The 19,551-nt window shown below is 44.9% G+C and overlaps 1 protein-coding gene across 1 annotated transcript in view; it reads right to left on the bottom strand.

The window, feature by feature from the left end:
* Nucleotides 1–19,551, bottom strand: part of LOC308299091 (zinc finger protein 516-like) — a gene marked incomplete at its 3' end in the record, with an annotated part of 82,575 nt that overhangs the window by 10,293 nt on the left and 52,731 nt on the right. The window contains exons 3-4 of the mRNA XM_080742815.1: nt 10,643–11,487; nt 9,177–9,888 (exon numbers count right to left, since the gene is read on the bottom strand). Of these exons, the coding sequence (XP_080598941.1) occupies nt 9,177–9,888; nt 10,643–11,487 (1,557 nt within the window). The remainder of the gene's footprint in view (nt 1–9,176; nt 9,889–10,642; nt 11,488–19,551) is intronic.

The following is a 19,551-nucleotide window of genomic DNA, read 5'->3' as shown; positions in this document are numbered from 1 at the left end:
GAGTATTTATCATTTTTTAAATGATTTGAACAGTGAAATTAGCTGATCTACAAGCACAAAACGCCTCACGGTGCGAGGCGTTGTGTGTTTGTAGATCTGCTATTTTCACTAGTTTTGTGCAACAGTCTTGTATGGTGAAGCAAGGCTTTACTTTACCAAAAAATCAAACCTCGGTTCGAAGTGGAGTGGTGAATCTGAGCAGCTATACCATGTGTGTGCGTGCGTGCGTGCGTGCGTGCGTGCGTGCGTGCGTGTTGAGTGTGCCTGGCCTGCTAAACAGCACCCCTCCTTTAACATGTGTGTTGTGTGTGGCCACTAGAGGTATTGCCAGGCTACAGACATAGCCAGCCACATAGCCAGCCACCCACAGACATTCCTGTCTATTGGGAGTGCTTTCACCACTCCAAAAAAGGCACAAATTTGAAACTTGGACATACAAGGTTTCTGCCCGACAGTGGCGATATGCTATCCCCTCTCTCTTTCTCCCTCCCTCTCCCTCTCTCTCCCTCTCTCTCTCTCTCTCTCTCTCTCCCCCTCCCTCCCTCCATGTCTGTGTGAGTCCCCCATCAGGCAGAGTCCTGACCTAAACAGTTTGTGACAGCTTTCTGGGAGAATTGGGGACTAGGCATGCCTCCAAGACCCTGAGAGAAGCAAAGGTTCTCTCTCTTCTCTCATGCCTGATTCATACGTCATTGCGCGCCGGTGTCGCACAGCGGGAAAAAATAGCACACGTACAAGCTTACGCGCTGTGAGCTTGTAGATCAGCTATTTTCAGCCATTTCCGCGCCGTCTCATGCGACGTTCGCTCATCATCGCCTGAGGCGATTTTAAAAGATTTTCTACAGATGTCCACAAAGAAAATCAGAAATTGTCGTGAGTTGAAGACAAATACAGTTGAAGACAGATACAAAAAGAATTTCCTCAATAAAATTAAAATAATCAAATAAATTCCTTAAATTGGAAAACAAATGTTTATTAAGTGGTGAACATAGCAGATCTGCAAGCTCGCAACGTGGCACGAAGCGACTCGTTGTGAACTTGTAGACCTGCTATTTTCACTAGTTTGGGTCCCGAGCAAACATCTGATTTCTCTTTTGGTTCTTGAGCTAAAAGGTTTGGGAACCAATGATCTGTAATCCTGTACACAAGTGCAGCACCTGCATACAGGGATACATACTACACACACACACACACACACACACACACACACACACACACACACACACACACACACACACACACACACACACACACACACACACACACACACACACACACACACACACACACACGCTGCCCTAGATTTCAGCCTTTTATCACACCTTACCAACGTTAAAAACCTCACACGTGCGAGTGTGTGTGGTGCGCTTTAATGCATCTCTCTTTCATTATTCACAACTTGGAGTCACGAAATGTCTGTGTCTGTCAGCCAGATGTTGGGTTTCTTTGTCTGGGCGCACCTGCATGAATGCAGTGTGTGTGTGTTTGAGTGTGCGTGCGTGCGTGCGTGCGTGCGTGCGTGCGTGCGTGCGTGCGTGCGTGTGTGTGTGTGTACGTTCGTGCGCGCACGCGTGTGTCTGTACGTGTGCGTGGGTGCACGTACCGGTACATGTGTGCGTGTGTGAGCATGCATATCAGAGTGCATGTTGTTTTGACATTTTGTGCTCTGCATATCGGTTGCAGAATTATATCAGCTGTCAATCACCCATTAAGTGCTTGAGTACATTTTCTTAGTTTCTTAGTCACACCACTAGAACTAGCGTACAGTATGAAGCCACATACTCCACATACAGTACAGCCATGCCCAGGATCAAAGACCAATGTCAAGAAATGTTGGGAAATCTTAACACTTTGAGTGCCATAGTTTTGCTGTAACTAATGTAGACGTATTCATTACGTGATTTACTACACCATGTATAATCTAGAGCAGGGGTTCCCAAACCTTTTTGTGTCAGGGCACCCCATGAATATTTTTTTAATCCGAGGCACCCCTACATTATAATTTTCACTCCCAGCACCTTATATTTATAGCATATTGTTGTTGTCGGGTGGAAACCTTCTATGTCCAAAACGTTTCGTTTTGTCTTTATCATCTATAAAATGTACTAAACTAGTGAAAACAGCAGATTGTGCGACAGTCTTGTATGATGAAGCAGTGCTTTGCTTTACCAAACTACGTACACATTTGAAACTTGGAGATATGAGGTTTCTGCCCGACAGTGACGATATTTTAGTGATTATGTTGCGAGGAAAACGTTGAGGTAATAGCCATTTGGTTAGAACTGACTGAAAATACGTACTTCAATTTTAAAATTATACTAAATATTTTTTTAAGTGTCCAAATAAATTCCAAATATTATAAAATGATCTCGCGGCACCCGTGGACTGCTGTCACGGCACCCCAGGGTGCCCCATCACCCACTTTGAAAACCCCTGATCTAGAGTGATGTTTTGTATTTTTACGCTCGCTGAGAACAACTGACTGAAGGCTACAAGCTTCACTGCTTCACTCATACAGTACAAGTCACTCACATTGCGTCATGGATGTGCCTGTTTTTGAGAGCTTGGGGGTCTGCTATTCTCTGCACGCAACACAATTAGGCTTGATCATGAGCTGCAGCTGCTGTGATCATAGATGCGTCGCAGCACTCGACACGCTGTGAGCTTGTAGCTTGTTCCAACCAATGAGCCCATATCTCCATATACATGGATCTCCATATACTGTATGGGTATCAGGGATCTCCATATATGGGTAACTGGTCCGACATATATTAATTAGTGCTGTCCAACGATTAAATATTTTAATCGCGATTAATCGCATGATTTATTTAGTTAATCGTTAAAACTCCTAACCCTGACACAATTTTAGAGGTATTAATAAAATAATTAAAAGTCAATAAATTGTCACTTTAGAAATGTGCAGATACCCTGTATACTAGACCCTCCAGAAAAACGCGGGCAAAAATCCTTGATTATGCAGGCTAAAATCCTTGATTTTGCGGGCAAAAATCCTTGATTATGCGGTGAATTATGCGGGGTTTTTGTGTGAATTTATGCGATGACAATGCGAAACTATGCGAAATATGCGGGAACTTGTGAAAGTTGCGATTAAATGCGAAATTATGCGAAATATGCGGGAACTTAAAAAACATATTTATAGCCTATGTACAGTATACATATTATAGCCTAATAAAAATGTATAACTATTAATTAAACCACTTTAATATACAGTACACTGGCTATTTGGAAATAGACAATCTACAAGCTCACAACATCACTAAGTAGTCATCAAAGTAGTCAAAACACAAATTTAAGGGTCCTTGAGTGAATTGAGAAATGCAAAACAGACTTTTTTGACTGCCTTTCATTATTTTCAAGGCAAAAAAGCAAACCTCTGTCAAATATCTGCAATTTAATTACCTTAATGGGCTACATCAAGGCAAAAATAATTACCCTATGGCCTATGCGATTGCTAAGGATACAGCTCACTGCTAAAGCAAAACTCTTGTTTATGTATGTGGTTTTGCTCTCTCTAAAGGGATTTAAGGGATTAAAATGTTATGCATTCAATTGCTGTTCCTATCCATCCATGGAATACTGCGTGCTACTTTTTTTCGGAGAGGTGCTCGTTTGCTTTGAACGGCAACGACACAACGTTTCAAACGGAGTACAATGGAGACCTCAAAACAAGTAGGATAACTTTAATTTGTCGTTTCTTGAAGTTTGAGGACCGTATAGCCTACATTATGCCTGCATCTCTCTCTCTGTCTGCCTGCAGTTCTCACGGTGCAGCGTGCACGCAATCGCACGGCACACACACACACACACACACACGCACACACACACACACACACACACAGAGAGAGAGGAGCCACGTGTTTCTCAGCGCATCATTGTTTTGCTTCTGTTTTGTGTCTGAACGTGATTGAACGGTGAAGCATGACTATACTTTTATGCGAAAAAGTGCAGGGATTGTGAAATCAAGCGATGCCCGCATATTTCGCATATTTTCCGCGGAAATATGCGAAATATGCGGTGAATATGCGGGGATTGTGAAATCATGCGAGCCCCCGCATAATCAGCGGCATTTATTGATTATTGCGGGAAATTCTGCGATCGCATAATCGCGTTTTTCTGGAGGGTGTAGTATACACTTATATGTACGTTGGTTTGATGCTGTTGGTACAACATAAGTTCAGGAGGGAAGACCACACCGGAGAACTATCTCCCCACTACGTTATTGCCTTCAATCTGGCTGACTTCTACTCCTCCCAAGCTCACCTGCTCGTGATCCCATTGATAACTCTCCTCCCTTATCTCCTCCCTGAAACCAACCAAGGGTTGTATTTATACACGACCGCCTCCACCTGCTATCCTCTGATCCGTTTCTCGCATGGACACACACAAGCTCAGGCTCACCAACGCGTGCCTGGGTCAACCGAACCGATTAACAATATTAACTACAAACGTAGGCCTACAATTCCTCCTCCTACAACCCACAACAGATGCCTCGTACTCCAGCGATGCCATCACTTCTATCCAGCACCAGCAAGCGAGACCAAACACCAACCTTACAGTCTGTTTTCATTCCGTGGCCACTAACTTAACATGTTCGCCAGCGGCCCGGTTCACACGCCGTCTCGCGGCAGTCCCGGCTCGGCACATTACAACACCACCCCAGTCCTATCCTCACACAACCAGTCAGTCCCGTCCCGACCGCCACGGTGTTTCAAGTCACCTCCGCGGCTAGCGAAATAGCCTACTTCTCCCACGCCGCCATTCAAGCCGGCTCGTTCCACGGGACCTCCGCTAGAACCCACAGCGATGACGTCACCCCCGATCCAGAGTTCTGTCCAACACCCAAAGCTAAGTATTTTTCACACACCCGACTCCTATACCCACAGCACGTCCTCACCTACTCATTTGCCAACCTCCATCATTCTACATTGATTCACTGAATACTATCAGTCCCAACAACAATACAGGCTAGAGCAATGGTACCGTCGTGACTGGTTCACCTTGTCACATTTCACTCAGGTTTTTCATATCACTTACTTCAGCCTCCTCCATACCAAATGCATTTCTATGTCACAACGTTTTCACGTCACAAATGTTCAATAAATGCAACTCTACTGGCGCTCCGTACCCGCTCTGTAACAGCCTCCATTTCTAACCTCCATTCCCCCCGTTAACCCACGCCGGTTAATTCCATTATTCATTCCATTATTCACTCCAGTGTATTCATTCCAGTGTATTCATTCCAGTGTATTCATTCCAGTGTATTCATTCCAGGTCCAGTATTCATTCCAGTGTATTCATTCCAGTGTATTCATTCCGGTGTATTCATTCCAGGTCCAGTATTCATTCCAGTGTATTCATTCCAGTGTATTCATTCCAGTGTATTCATTCCAGTGTATTCATTCCAGGTCCAGTATTCATTCCAGTGTATTCATTCCAGTGTATTCATTCCAGGTCCAGTATTCATTCCAGTGTATTCATTTCAGCGTATTCATTCCAGTGTATTCATTCCAGTGTATCCATTCCAGTGTATTCATTCCAGTGTATTCATTCCAGCGTTTTCATTCCAGTGTATTCATTCCAGTGTATTCATTCCAGGTCCAGTATTAATTCCAGTGTATTCATTCCAGTGTATTCATTCCAGGTCCAGTATTCATTCCAGTGTATTCATTCCAGTGTATTCATTCCAGTGTATTCATTCCAGGTCCAGTATTCATTCCAGTGTATTCATTCCAGTGTATTCTTTCCAGGTCCAGTATTCATTCCAGTGTATTCATTCCAGTGTATTCATTCCAGGTCCAGTATTCATTCCAGCGTATTCATTCCAGTGTATTCATTACAGTGTATTCATTCCAGGTCCAGTATTCATTCCAGGGTATTCATTCCAGTGTATTCATTCCAGTGTATTCATTCCAGTGTATTCATTCCAGGTCCAGTATTCATTCCAGTGCATTCATTCCAGTGTATTCATTCCAGTGTATTCATTCCAGCGTATTCATTCCAGTGTATTCATTCCAGCGTATTCATTCCAGTGTATTCATTCCAGTGTATTCATTCCAGGTCCAGTATTCATTCCAGTGTATTCATTCCAGTGTATTCATTCCAGTGTATTCATTCCAGTGTATTCATTCCAGGTCCAGTATTCATTCCAGTGTATTCATTCCAGTGTAAACTCACTGGGTTCATTCCACCATCCATCAAACCATTCACTCCTCTCCAACCCGGCCAATCCCCCCATCCACAACAGCAACCATTCACTCACCACAGTCACGGCGTTCCGCCGCCGTCCTGTCACCTAAGCAAAGGCGTTTCCGCCTTCTCCCTGTCACCCAAGCAAAGGCGTTCCGCCTTCCCCTCGTCTAAGCAAAGGCGTTCCGCCTTCCCCTCGACTAAGCCAAGGCGCTCGCCGACCTTCCCGTCACCTAACCAAAGCGTCGTCGCCGCTTTACTTAGCAGGTGTTGTCGCCACCTTCCTGTCACCTAACCAAAGCGTTGTCGCCGCTTTACTTAGCAGGTGTTGTTGCCACCTTCCTGTCCCGAGGCACCTCCCTGGCCTCTTCTTTTTCCCCATTCTACCTCCAAACGTATTTCCATGCCTCCATGTTCTCCAAATAGAAAAGAGGTCACTGCTACGATTACCCTAACAGGTCCGGTATTTTTTCCAGGTCCAGTATTCATTCCAGTATTCACTCCAGTATTCACTCCAGTATTCACTCCAGTATTCACTGCTACGATTACAGATCTTGTCGCGGCTTCTTTTGGGCCCTGTACTGTCCAGCCGCTCCGTCCTCATACACCCGTACAACCACTCGTCACTCCTATCTACACCCCATATCGTTCACACCGATCGAACTAAACTAACCTTCCTTCACTCTCCCGGGTTGTGCCCAGGACAAGATCTCAAGGGTGTTTGCCTCTAACTAATGCATGGATCAACATTCCATCTGACTTAACTTACAACTAATTCACACCAATGATGCTATTCATCCGAATTTCTAGCATGGCCCAACTACCTGTCCACTTCTCACCCTGTCCTGTCTCCCACCACATGTTCTCTCCATACCTCCCACTATCCCATAATCAAATGCCTCGATCCTATACCTGCGAAGTCCGTCTACATCCGTTCCAGTGGTCCAACCCTGCCCATGCCATGTGTTCGTGACAAAGCAAGCACCACTTTTGGGGCCTTAAAGCGTAAATCGGCGCCACTCCAGATCCATGGACCTCGGTGCCACTCCAGATCCATGGACCTCGGCGCCACTCCAGATCCGAGGACCCCAAAGCCAAACACCCAGGGTTCATCGCCCCCTGGAACCACTAACTGCTACCTGCTAGCACCCAGATCAACAAGCACCCATGCCTCTTCAACCCATCTACATCACACAACCCATCTACACCACACCATCCTCAGTACATCCCTCAATCAGTCTCCATTCATACACACCGTATCCATTCAATAAATACAACCCAACTGATATTGTTTGATGGTGTGGTCTTTACTAGTGAAATGCTGTTGGTACAACATAAGTTCAGGAGGGAAGACCACACCGGAGAACTATCTCCCCACTACGTTATTGCCTTCAATCTGGCTGACTTCTACTCCTCCCAAGCTCACCTGCTCGTGATCCCATTGATAACTCTCCTCCCTTATCTCCTCCCTGAAACCAACCAAGGGTTGTATTTATACACGACCGCCTCCACCTGCTATCCTCTGATCCGTTTCTCGCATCCCTCCACCACCCCAATCTCCACACTTTTCTCATGCGCTCCACTAACATTTCCTCATCCTTTCCTTCAGGTTCCAGGGGGGGCCTTAAAGCGTAAATCGGCGCCACTCCAGATCCATGGACCTCGGTGCCACTCCAGATCCATGGACCTCGGCGCCACTCCAGATCCGAGGACCCCAAAGCCAAACACCCAGGGTTCATCGCCCCCTGGAACCACTAACTGCTACCTGCTAGCACCCAGATCAACAAGCACCCATGCCTCTTCAACCCATCTACATCACACAACCCATCTACACCACACCATCCTCAGTACATCCCTCAATCAGTCTCCATTCATACACACCGTATCCATTCAATAAATACAACCCAACTGATATTGTTTGATGGTGTGGTCTTTACTAGTGAATTTACTGTTGAGTGAGAAAACAATGTGCACGCTGATCATCTGGGGAACTCCCAAAATAATTGCTGAAATAATAATAATGTTGAGAACCACTGTCCTAAACCATGGGTAGGCCAAATGGATAAAATAAATAAATATGCGATTAATTGCAAAAATATATATATTATCACGATTAACATAACGGTGAGTTAATTGCCCTTTAGGGGCGAGGTGGCTTTTCGCCTTTAGGCGTCTTACTGGTAGACATACCGGTAGAGCAGGGGTTCCCAAACCTTTTTGGCTCGGGGCACCCCTATAAATATTTTTATCATCCGAGGCACCCCTACATTATTATTAGGGATGGTCCGATCAGGTTTTTTGGAACCGATCAGCGAGCACCGATCACAAAAGTTTGATCACCCGATACAGATCAATCACTGATCCGATCAAGTTATTATTTATATTTTCTAAATGTTAATGTTTTAACTTTAATTCATTCATTCACTCATGAATTCATTTATATATTTGCCTTATAGTTATTTACCAGCATTACTATGTATTTATTATCATAGCAGTAACTAATTTTCCTTCAGCACTGTGGAAATCAATACCCCAAAATGGCCTCAAGTTGGCATACTGAACGGCTGGTTGATCGGATGCACCGATCGGATCGGATCGGTGAATTTACCTTTTGATCTAAACCACCGATTATCGCCGATCACGCTTTGATCGGCCCGATCCGATCCATTGCCGATTGATCGGTAACATCTCTAATTATTATATTCCTAATTTTCACTCCCAGCACCTTATATTTATAGCATATTTTAGCGATTATGCGAGGAAAGTAAGATAATAGCCATTTTGGTTAGAACTTTGGTTATAACTTTGTACTTCAAGTTTAAAATGATACTAAATATATTTTTAAATCTCCAAATAAATTTCAAATATTATCAAATAATCTCGCGGCACCCCTGGACTGCCGTCGCGGCACCCCAGGGTGCCCCGTCACCTACTTTGAAAACCCCTGACATAGAGAACCTGCTCCTTACCAGTGGGGTCCAGCAGGGCGTTGGCAGCGCCCCAGCGGTGGTAGAGGGCCGCCAGCTCGTGGGGGCTGTAGTTCTTGAGGAAGCTGAGGACGTCGATGGGCATGTCATGATGCGCCTCCGCTATCGCTTCCTGCTTCACGTCCCCGCGCACCCCTGAGGACGGGGAGGAGGAGGAGGAGGAGGTGGCGGGGAGGTTCTGGGGGGCTCCTCCCCCGTGTGTCTGCGAGGAGGTCCCGTAGCCGTGGCCTATGGAAGAGCTGTGGGTGATGGCGCTGGGCCTGGACAGGCCTGCTCGCTGTGCCTGGCTGTGGGAGTTGGTGTGATGTTGAGGCTGATGAGGCTGATGAGGCTGGTGATGCTGATGGTGCTGAGGGTGCTGATGAGGGATCCTGGAGGGCTGCGGGGAGCTCCTGGCTCGGCTGTACTCCGCCAGGCCGTGCTTGCTGGACAGCATGAAGCCCAGGCCCTCCTGGGGCATCACGTAGCGGTCCGCCAGCCTGGCCCCCGATGCAGAACCGGATGAGGCGGGCGCCGAGGGACGCTGCTGGGATGAGATGCCCGTGCTCTTCTCCAGGGAGCCGGCCGAGGACGAGGAGGAGGAGGAGCCTCCCCGGGGGTAGAGGTCCACCTTGGGTCTGGAGTGAGACGGGTGGTCACCTGGGGGCCGGCTGCCGCCGCCAACGCTACCCGGCCGGATGGCATGCCTCGCCACCTGGGAGTAGGCCTGACACAGTTATTACATAATAATCATCTAATTGCAATTATTTGATATAATCGTTTTTTGTCATAATCATCATAATCATTTACATGTTCATATGTATGTTCATATTTTCAAACATTTTCAAAAGTAGCCGATCTACACGTAGATTGGTTATTTCCACTGTCAATGTTCTTTTAAGTATAAAGTTGTCAAATAATTATGTCAGTCATTTGTGTTTTTCATTTTTTTCCATATTAACACAGTTTGAATGTTAAAGAAGGTTTTCATTCCAACAGATAAACACATTTATATTGCAACCTAGGCTTCTTTTGGAAGAAATTTCCGTGGTTTTGGGGGGTGGAGAGCTTTGACAATTGGTCTATGGAATGCATTGTCTCCAGCTCTCTGAGCACCGCCCATACAGTGTGCATCTGTTTGTAAACACAGCATTCTTCAAGTGACTAACTTGTCATCTTACTAATGTTACAGTTTGCAGTATTCTGGAAGGATTTATTTTTGGATTTGTATACATCTTGTTCTGAGTCGCTCTCGGACGAACAAGCTTAAAATGTTGTATTCAGAGGGCCTTTTCACAGCTTTGGGTTTTCTGGTCCAACAAGTTCCAAATGTCCATAACCTCTTCAAATATTTTTCAATTTCAACAAATGATATGAAAGCTTACATTCTGTACTTGGATAATGAAAAGTGACCAATGCCCTCCTAAGGCCCAAAGCACCAGACTCGGTCACAATAGTAACAGCCCTACCTGGAAGCCCGAGCCAGACGAGAAGCCTCTGGAGGAAGGGGTGGATGAGGAGGAAGAACAGGAGGAGGAGGAGGAAGTGCCTGGGTGAGCGGCGGCCGGCTTGTTCTTCTTGGGGGTCTCACTGGAGTACGCCGGGGGCTGGGTGTTCTTCTTGGGGGTCTCACTGGAGTACGCCGGGGGCTGGGTGTTCTTCTTGGGGGTCTCACTGGAGTACGCCGGGGGCTGGGTGCGAGGTGTACGCACCACCGGTGGCAGCGGGGGACACTCCTTGCCTTCCAGCACCGGCGGGGGACCCGTGCGTCTCCTGGCGCACGAGGAGCCGTCTCTGGGGCGCTTCAGGCCGTTCTTCAGGGCCCACTTGGGAGCCAGAGAGGAGCTGCTGCTGTTGATGCGGTGCGACACCGTCTGGTGCATCCACAGCACCTCCGGGTAGCGGGAGGAGTAGGAGCAGAAGGAGCACTTGTGGCTGGGGAGGCTCTTGGGGTCCAGGGCCATGGCGGAGGGTCCTCTGGGGACCTCGGCCTTGACACACAGGTCCAGGGGGGTAAGGCTGGGCTCGGAGGAGGGCGACGACTGGCCAGGAGGTTTGTCCACGGAGGACCGGGGGGAGAGGTAAGGGTGGGGCGCAGCGGGGTGGGGCAGCCCCTGGAGAAGGGCCATTTTCAGCTTGGGGTAGCCGCTGGGGTTGCCTCTGTCTGAGCTGGAGCTGGAGCTGGGCGTGGGACTGGGCGTGGGGCTGGGTCTGCTGTCCTGGTCGGCTGGGTGTTGGACACGGACATGAGACAAGTAGGCAGAAGAGTCCGTGGCGACAAAGTCACACAGACTGCAGACGTAAGGCTTCTCATCTGTGGAGGAAAGGAGAAAAAAGAAGATAAATAACTCAAAAATGAGATGCAATGTCCTAAGTCAGCGCACCAATGGGTCCAAGTCAAAATCTCATGACTTAAATCCATAACAAAAAGAGCTGCTCTTCAAGCTAAGAACGCGTGCCAGTGGGACACGTGAGTTTGTAGATTTCATTTTTAAAGTGGTTAAAATATATCTACTGTATTTTAGGGTATAGATTTGCCACTGTATTGAAGAATTAGTGAGCACAAAGCACTGATATAGTTATTATTATTATTATTTATTTTTTTAGAAGAAGAAGAAGAAGAAGAAGAAGAAAAGAAAGAAGAGAAAATCTTGATTTTGTGTATATTGAAACAGTAATGTGTGGTTGTCACAAAATCCCAACTTAAGGCAACCTGGACTTGTCTCACAACACACCAGTGTGCACATTAAGTATTGTTCTTCTGAGTTCCGACAAGATGGCGACCGAGTAGGACGCGTTTGTTGAGCTCTGTGGAGGTGCATAGTTTTCACATTTTTTAAGCCCATTTTTTACTGCCTTTATAGTTCTTTTGAGACTTTAAACGCCCAAAACACTGGTGAGCGTCTGTTTTTGCAGTTGTTTCGTGTTTCATGCCGAATACGATTAACACGAGGTCGAGGAGTACCAGGTCTCCGACCGCAAACGCCGACAACATGGCCGGCGCAATGCAGGGCGACGCTGACGCTCCGGTTACAAAGAGCATGCTGCGCGAGGTCCTCAAGGAATCACTGAAAGAGTTTATGGATGGTTTTATTCAACCCATGATGCTTGGCTTGGAGAAGAAATTACTGAAGAAGATTGATGACTTCGGAAAGGAGCTGCGTCCTGCAGTCGCCACGCTGAACACGACCGTGGCTGAACATGGGGAGGCCATTGAGAACTTTGGTTCCTCCATGGACAGTTTGCAGATGTGTATCACTGAATTGGAGAGAAGATGTGCTAATCTGGAGGAGAAGCTCGTCATAGCAGAAGACCGGAGTCGTAGGAACAACATAAGAGTGATTGGGATCTCTCCTGGGCTAGAAAAGGCTGACCCAGTGGCCTTTATCCAGTCTTTTTTGCAGAAAACATTCCCCGACGAGTTTCCCGACTCCCCCCCGGAGGTGGATCGTGCTCATCGGACCGGCAATCCACGTTCTGATAAGCCAAGGGCTTTCCTGGCAAGGATCCATTTTTTCCGGGTAAAGGAACGCATACTCCAGCTCTCCAGGAAAGCAGGCCAACTGACATACAATGGCAAAAAGGTGTATATTTTCCCCGACTGGTCTGCTGAAACATCAAAGAGAAGGGCAGCTTTCGGGCCAGTAAAGGAATTCCTACGTTCCATCACCGCGGAAGGAGTAAAATACGGAATAAGGCACCCGAGCAAATTCTGGATAACCGTGGATGAGGCGACTTCTACTTTCAACTCACCCAAGGAAGCTCTGGCCTTTTGCAAGGATAAATTCAAGACTCCAGGTGCTGCGGACGAGACTCTAGCTACGCAGGATGATGAGACGACAGTTACAGAGAACTAACTTTTACCAGGGACACTTTTGCTTTCGTGATCGCGTGCTTTCAAACACATTCTGCCGATGTGATATCCTTTTGCCTTTAATGGACTGTTGGTAAGCTGGCTGGGACTTTGGAGATGACTTTTACGCAGCGTCTTTCTTTCCTCACTCTCTCCTCCTCCTCCTCCCCAAAGGGTGAGTTGTTAATGTAAGCCTACTTATTGTTTTGGACTCATCATCTGACTTGACGTTGTGTTTTCAAGTGTTTCGTTTCATAATACCTATTTTATTTGTTTTATTTTTTAACAAGATCTGTAAGCAGATGGGTGTTACTCGTTTTAATTTAGGTTACCGCAAGGAGAGAGGATTTAGGGCTGCTAAAGCTATAAGCATAATTCACTGTCTTTTTTGTTTGAATATAATGGACATTGTTCTTGTTATTATTGTATTCCTTTTCTTTGCTCTTATTGAGCGTTGTGCTGCTTACTATATAGGTCTAGAGGGTTTTATCTCTCTCTGTTAAGCTTTGTCTAACGTGTTCCGTGTCGCGGTTCGGACGGAGCCTGCTCTCTCTCTCGTCTTCCCTTTATGTCTCTCTATCTATCTCGGCTTTCCCTCTCTCTCTCTCTCTCTCTCTCTCTCTCTCTCTCTGGCTCTCTCTCTCGCTGTGTGTGTGTGTGTGTGTGTGTGTGTGTCTTTCTCTCTCTCTCTCTCTCTTTCTCTCTCTCTCTCTCTCTCTCTCTCTCTCTTTCTGTTAGGTAATGGCGGCTATGTTGGTTGTTAGTTTATGGTTCGTTTATGCCGCCTAAAACGCTACTTTTTCGGGTAGGAGGGCGAGACTGGGCTTTGGCCTTTGTATTGAGTAATGTAGCCTACTGTTTAAGGTGAAACAGATATAAATAATATGGTCTAAATTGTGAAGGCTCCGCGGTTCCAGAGACCACTCGCTCTCCCGCCCTTTCTCTATGTCTCTCTACCTATCTCTGCTTCTCCTCTCTCTCTCTCTCTCTCTCTCTCTCTGGCTCATTGACTCGTTCTTTTTTTTTTTCCTTTTTTTTTTCTAATCTCAATAGCTGGCGGATGTACGATCTCGTGGCGCGTTGGCTCTACGTGCTTGTGGATCCGCTGTCTGGGGGGGGGGGGGGGGGGGTAGTTATTTACCTACTTTACTTGTCTTCTAAAATGTTAATTTCTTGATGGGGGGAGAGGGGAGCTCTGTATTGGGATATTTATTTTGTAGTCGTGATTGGGTAGGTTCACTGTTTGAAGTATGGTAGTTTACTGTTTAAGACGGAAACAGACTTAACTAATATGATTGACATTTATCTAAGTTTGCACTGGCCTTTTGGGCATGTACAGGGAGCTGTATATGGCGCAGTATGCATTATGTGTGCTGTGTTGTATATGGTTTCCTGATCATACATTACTGTGTTTTATAAATACTTATGTATACAGACTTTTCTTTTCTTTCCTTTTTTTCCCCCTTCTAACTAGTAATTGTGGTTTGTATGCATGGATGCATGGGGGGGCTGTATGTGGCGCAGTATGCATTAACACTGTGTGTGCTTTGCTGCATATGGCCCCCCGGATGTGCTTTTAATTTCTATTTCTAACTACATATGTAAGTGCATATATTTTTTATATCATATACACTGATTTCCTTTTTTATTTATTTTTATTATTAATATTATATTAGTGCCTTGTCGTGGTGACAGCCTTATTTCCACTTATCTGTCACAAGTGTTTGGTTATTTGCATTAACGTGGCTTATAGGGCTTTATCACATTCTAAGTGGGCCTAATGCTGGACTGATTATTATTATTACAGTTGTTATAGTCCCCTCAATTTTTTTTTTCCCCCTTTATTCTTTTCTTTTTTCTCTCCCCCTTCTTTACTAGAAATGTTAACATACCATTCTCATTTATTTAAGTGATATGAAGTGGGGAGATTGATCATAATTTGAGCTGATGGAATGTTTGAGAGCTATTCAGCCACAAGAAGGCACTTTTTTGTTGTTGTTGTTTTTACTTTGGTGATCTGTTATATATTTACATAACCACCAGAGGGCAATGTATGGTTACTTTTGGGCAGTTACTTGTTTGCACTCTCTGACAGAGTGAAATGAAGGTTGACTAATAGGTTGATGGGGTGGGGAACTGTTTTTGTGCACTCTGATGCTAATGGGGTTTTCCCCCTCAAGCTTCAATGTTATGTGTTTTTTTATGTTCGTTTGATGTTGCTTTTTCCTTTCTGTTCCTTTTGGGGTTGTTTTGTTTTTCTGTTGGGAAGGTTTGTTGTGAGGGACCAACTAGGAAATTCTAAAATGTTCTACTGTGCTTGCTGTGCGTATGGTTTGAACCACAATTATGACAGAATATAAATTTCTAAGTTTCAATGTAAGGGGAGCGAATATACCGCATAAGCGAACCAGCATTTTGGGGGTTTTGCGATCTAAATCAATTGACTTTGCATTTATACAGGAGTCTCATCTTTTAAAAGAGCATTCCAACCGATTGGCTAATAAACATTATCGTGTTTTAGCCTTTTCAGCTGCTTCTTCCAAAACCAAGGGAGTAGCCATATTGGCTAGACGTAACCTTAGGTTGGATTTTTTGGGTGATTGGTCTGACAGTGACGGGAGGATAGCTGTTGCTAAAATCCGCTTGGAGGGTAAAATGCTAGCACTAGTCTCTGTGTATGCTCCAAATGTTTTAGACAAAGAGTTTTACAAATTACTAACTAAAACCTTATTGGAACTGACGGATTTCAAAATCATTGTTGGTGCTGACTTCAATGCAACATGGCAACATAACCTAGATAGATCCACTGGGGTAGAAAGCAGAGAACAAGCACTAGCGTCTGCAGAACTACGTGCTTGGGCAAACTCAACTGGCTTACTCGACATCTGGCGTTTAATGAACCCAACGGTTAGAGATTTTTCTTTTCTGTCGGGTAGGCATGCTTCATTCTCTAGGATCGATTACATTTTTGCCCCTGTTAGCTTGTTTCATAAAATTGCCAAGGTAGAGTTGCTCCCAATGTCACTCTCGGATCACAAGGCGGTGCTGTGTGTTGCTTCACTGAAACAGGTTATAGATAGAGCTCCTAGATGGCGGTTTAACACCACACTGCTGCGCGATGCGGCATTTGTAGCTCAGTTTCAAACTGGTTTGCGTGAATTTATAAATATCAATACAGGCTCAGTTGAGGATCCCAGAATTCTTTGGGATGCAATTAAAGGCTTTATCAGGAGTAATACAACCCTCTATGCGTCCACTCAGAGAAAATTAAGGTCAGCCAAACTGGTGGAATTGGAATCTCGGTTTTCTACTTTGGATAATTCTCTCCAAAATAACTTTGATGTTAGTACAGCAACTCAGAGGGAGCTAGTTAAGAAAGAAATTAACTCCATTCTCAAGCGCCGCTCAGAATTTCAAATGAAACGCACAAGGCAAAACTACTATTTTAATAGTGCAAGACCCAGTCACTTACTGGCTTTACGTCTTAGATCCAATGAGCATTTTGCTGATATTGTTAGTGTCAAATCAACAACGGGAGCCATGGTTACAGAACCCAAAGAGGTCAATGCCACGTTTCGTGCTTTTTATGATGAGCTCTACACCTCCGAGGTCATTCACGATGATGCAGTATGCAATCATTTTTTATCCAACATACAGTTACCAACCCTTAGCGAGGCGGATGCGGAAGCCTTAGATAGACCGCTCCATCTGGCGGAATTACAGGAAGCTGTGCTCGCAATGCGTAGGGGCAAGTCGCCTGGTTTGGATGGGATACCCCCTGAACTTTATGCCATCTTTTGGGAAGATCTAGGTCAGCTGATGCTAGACATGTTTCGATATGCAATTGAAAGTGGCTCTTTCTCCAGGGATGTGAATGTAGCTATTATATCATTATTGTTGAAGAAGAACAAGGATCCCACAGATTGCGCAAGCTATAGACCGCTTTCACTTTTGAATTCTGATCTAAAAGTTTTTGCTAAGGTGCTTGCGCGTCGCTTGCAGGGTTTTATGACCACCTTAGTACACTGTGATCAGACAGGTTTCATAGGAACTAGACTAGCCTCTGATAATGCTAGACGACTATTGCATATCATCGATAGGGCTAAGGAGCTGAGGACCCCCGCCGCAGTGTTGTCGCTCGATGCGTTGAAGGCATTTGATCGTCTGGAATGGTCTTACCTGTGGGCTGTACTAGATAAAATGGGATTTGGTGCTTCATTCATACATTTTGTTAAAGTACTTTATTCTAATCCGTCAGCGATGGTCCTAACCGGTAAGATCTGTTCGCCGCTATTCACGATTGGCAGATCTTCGAGGCAGGGTTGTCCCCTTAGTCCTCTCCTTTTCGCACTTTCACTCGAACCCTTGGCTCAGACAGTGCGTCAGTCTGCAGATATTACTCCTGTTTCGATTAACAACACACAGCATCGCATTTCCCTATATGCTGACGATATTCTACTGTTCATTGAGAATGCACCACAGTCAATTACTCACGTCCTTCAAATCTTTGATCAGTTCAGTTCCATTTCCGGCTACAAAATTAATTGGACGAAGTCAGCCCTTCTACCTCTAAATGATCAGATGAGATCTGCTATCCTGCCGCCCATAATCCCAGTAGTAAGCCAATTCAAATATCTTGGCATAGATATTTTCCCCTCTCTTCAGGCTATTGTTAAGAACAACTATGGTGACACTCTAAATAAGATTTGTCTTGATTTAGATAGATGGTCATCTTTGCCCAACTCTCTCCAAGCTCGAGTTTCAATCATAAAGATGAATGTTCTTCCTAGGGTTAACTTTGTAAGCTCTATGCTCCCTTTGCCACCACCGCCGCAATACTGGAATAAGCTTCACTCTTCGATATCTAAGTTTGTGTGGAAAGGGAAACGCCCTCGTCTTAAACTTTCTCTATTACAACGTGCTAGAGATGATGGCGGCCTTTCATTGCCCAACTTTAAATTTTATTATTGGGCCTTCACGCTCCGCCCCCTTTTAAATTGGTTTAACCCAGCAAATAAGGTTTCTTGGAGAGAGCTTGAGGAGAGTTTAGTGCAGCCTGTTGAACTGAGAGATCTTATCTATTCAAACATAACTACACATCAATGCAAAGTTCGCTTTGGACCTATCATTTCTCATTTAGTGGCAGTATGGAGAGCAGCTGAAAAGATGTGTAAGATTGATTGTAAATGGAACTTATTTTCCCCAGTGTTCAATAATCAAAGACTTTTAATCGAGGATCGCCCCATTCGCTTTCCAAGGTGGAGGGCTAAGGGGATTCGTACATTAGGGGACTTATTTGATAGAAATGGTTTACGACCTTTTCGAGATTTGTGTGACATCTTCAATCTGCCTGGAAATACCCTTTTTTTCTACTTCCAACTGAGAACGTCCATGAGGACCTATGGGGTCCCATGGCAAGCTCCCCTTAGATTGCACCCCTTCCATGAGTTTATCTGTGATGGTAACAGAACAAGAGGTTTGGTTTCCACCCTCTATGGTTTTTTATTAGACTGTAGTTATGGGCCCCTATCTGTTGATACTGTTTGGAGGAATGATGTACCAAATTTGGACCCTGACTTTTGTTGGGACACAGTGTGGTCTAACATTAGGCTATCTTCTAGAAATCCAGACCATCAACAAATTCATTTAAATTTTGTTCATCGGACTTATTTAACTCCCCGCAGACTATGTGCTATGAGGATTTTGAATAATCCCAACTGCACTCTCTGCGCCTCAAATAGTATTGGTACCTTCCTTCACATGGTTTGGGAATGCCCAAATGTGTCGTCATTCTGGAATATGGTTGCCTCAAAACTTTCAACTATTTTTAGTATTAATATCATATCTTCTCCTTCTTTATTTTTATTAAATGACGTCTCACAGTTGCAACTAAACAATATACGCAAGCGCATCTTCTTTGCTGGATTAACGGCGGCGAAGAAGATGGTAGCTACGCGGTGGAAACCTCCTCATACGTTAACGTTTCGCCAGTGGGCCTTAACCTTTCTAGATATAGTATATTTAGAGCAGTCGATAGCAAGGTTACACGGAGCAAAAGAAGAAAACATTAATATGTGGTCGGACATTGCAGATAAGCTTAAGGCTATGATTCAAGAAATCACTATATAGTGGTAACAGCCTAGCACAGGCATGCACTATTGTACATTCCGTGTTGGTCCGGGGAAAGGGGGTGGGTGGGTTTTCTTTTCCTTTTCTTGTTTTGCTATTGTTTGTGTTTGTCTGTTAATTGCATTTTTCTTTTGATTAATGTTTTACTTTTTCTTGTTCTATTCATATGTATGTCTCTAATTTCATGTTATGGAAAATAAAAATAATTGATAACAAAAAAAAAAAAGTATTGTTCTTCTCAGATGTAGTTTTTACGAGTAGCCACTTGGTTGCAGTATTGGTCTGGTCAGTGTTACCATCTTCCATACAAATATGGCTGTTTTCAACTTGGCCATGTACTGAGAATAATGATCAGATCAGATCTATAAAACATATATGGTATATCATCCACCAGTT

Source organism: Nannobrachium achirus (assembly GCF_963921795.1).
Source record: "Nannobrachium achirus genome assembly, chromosome: 2".
Taxonomy (NCBI): domain Eukaryota; kingdom Metazoa; phylum Chordata; class Actinopteri; order Myctophiformes; family Myctophidae; genus Nannobrachium; species Nannobrachium achirus.
This window is presented reverse-complemented; position numbering and strand designations above follow the sequence as displayed.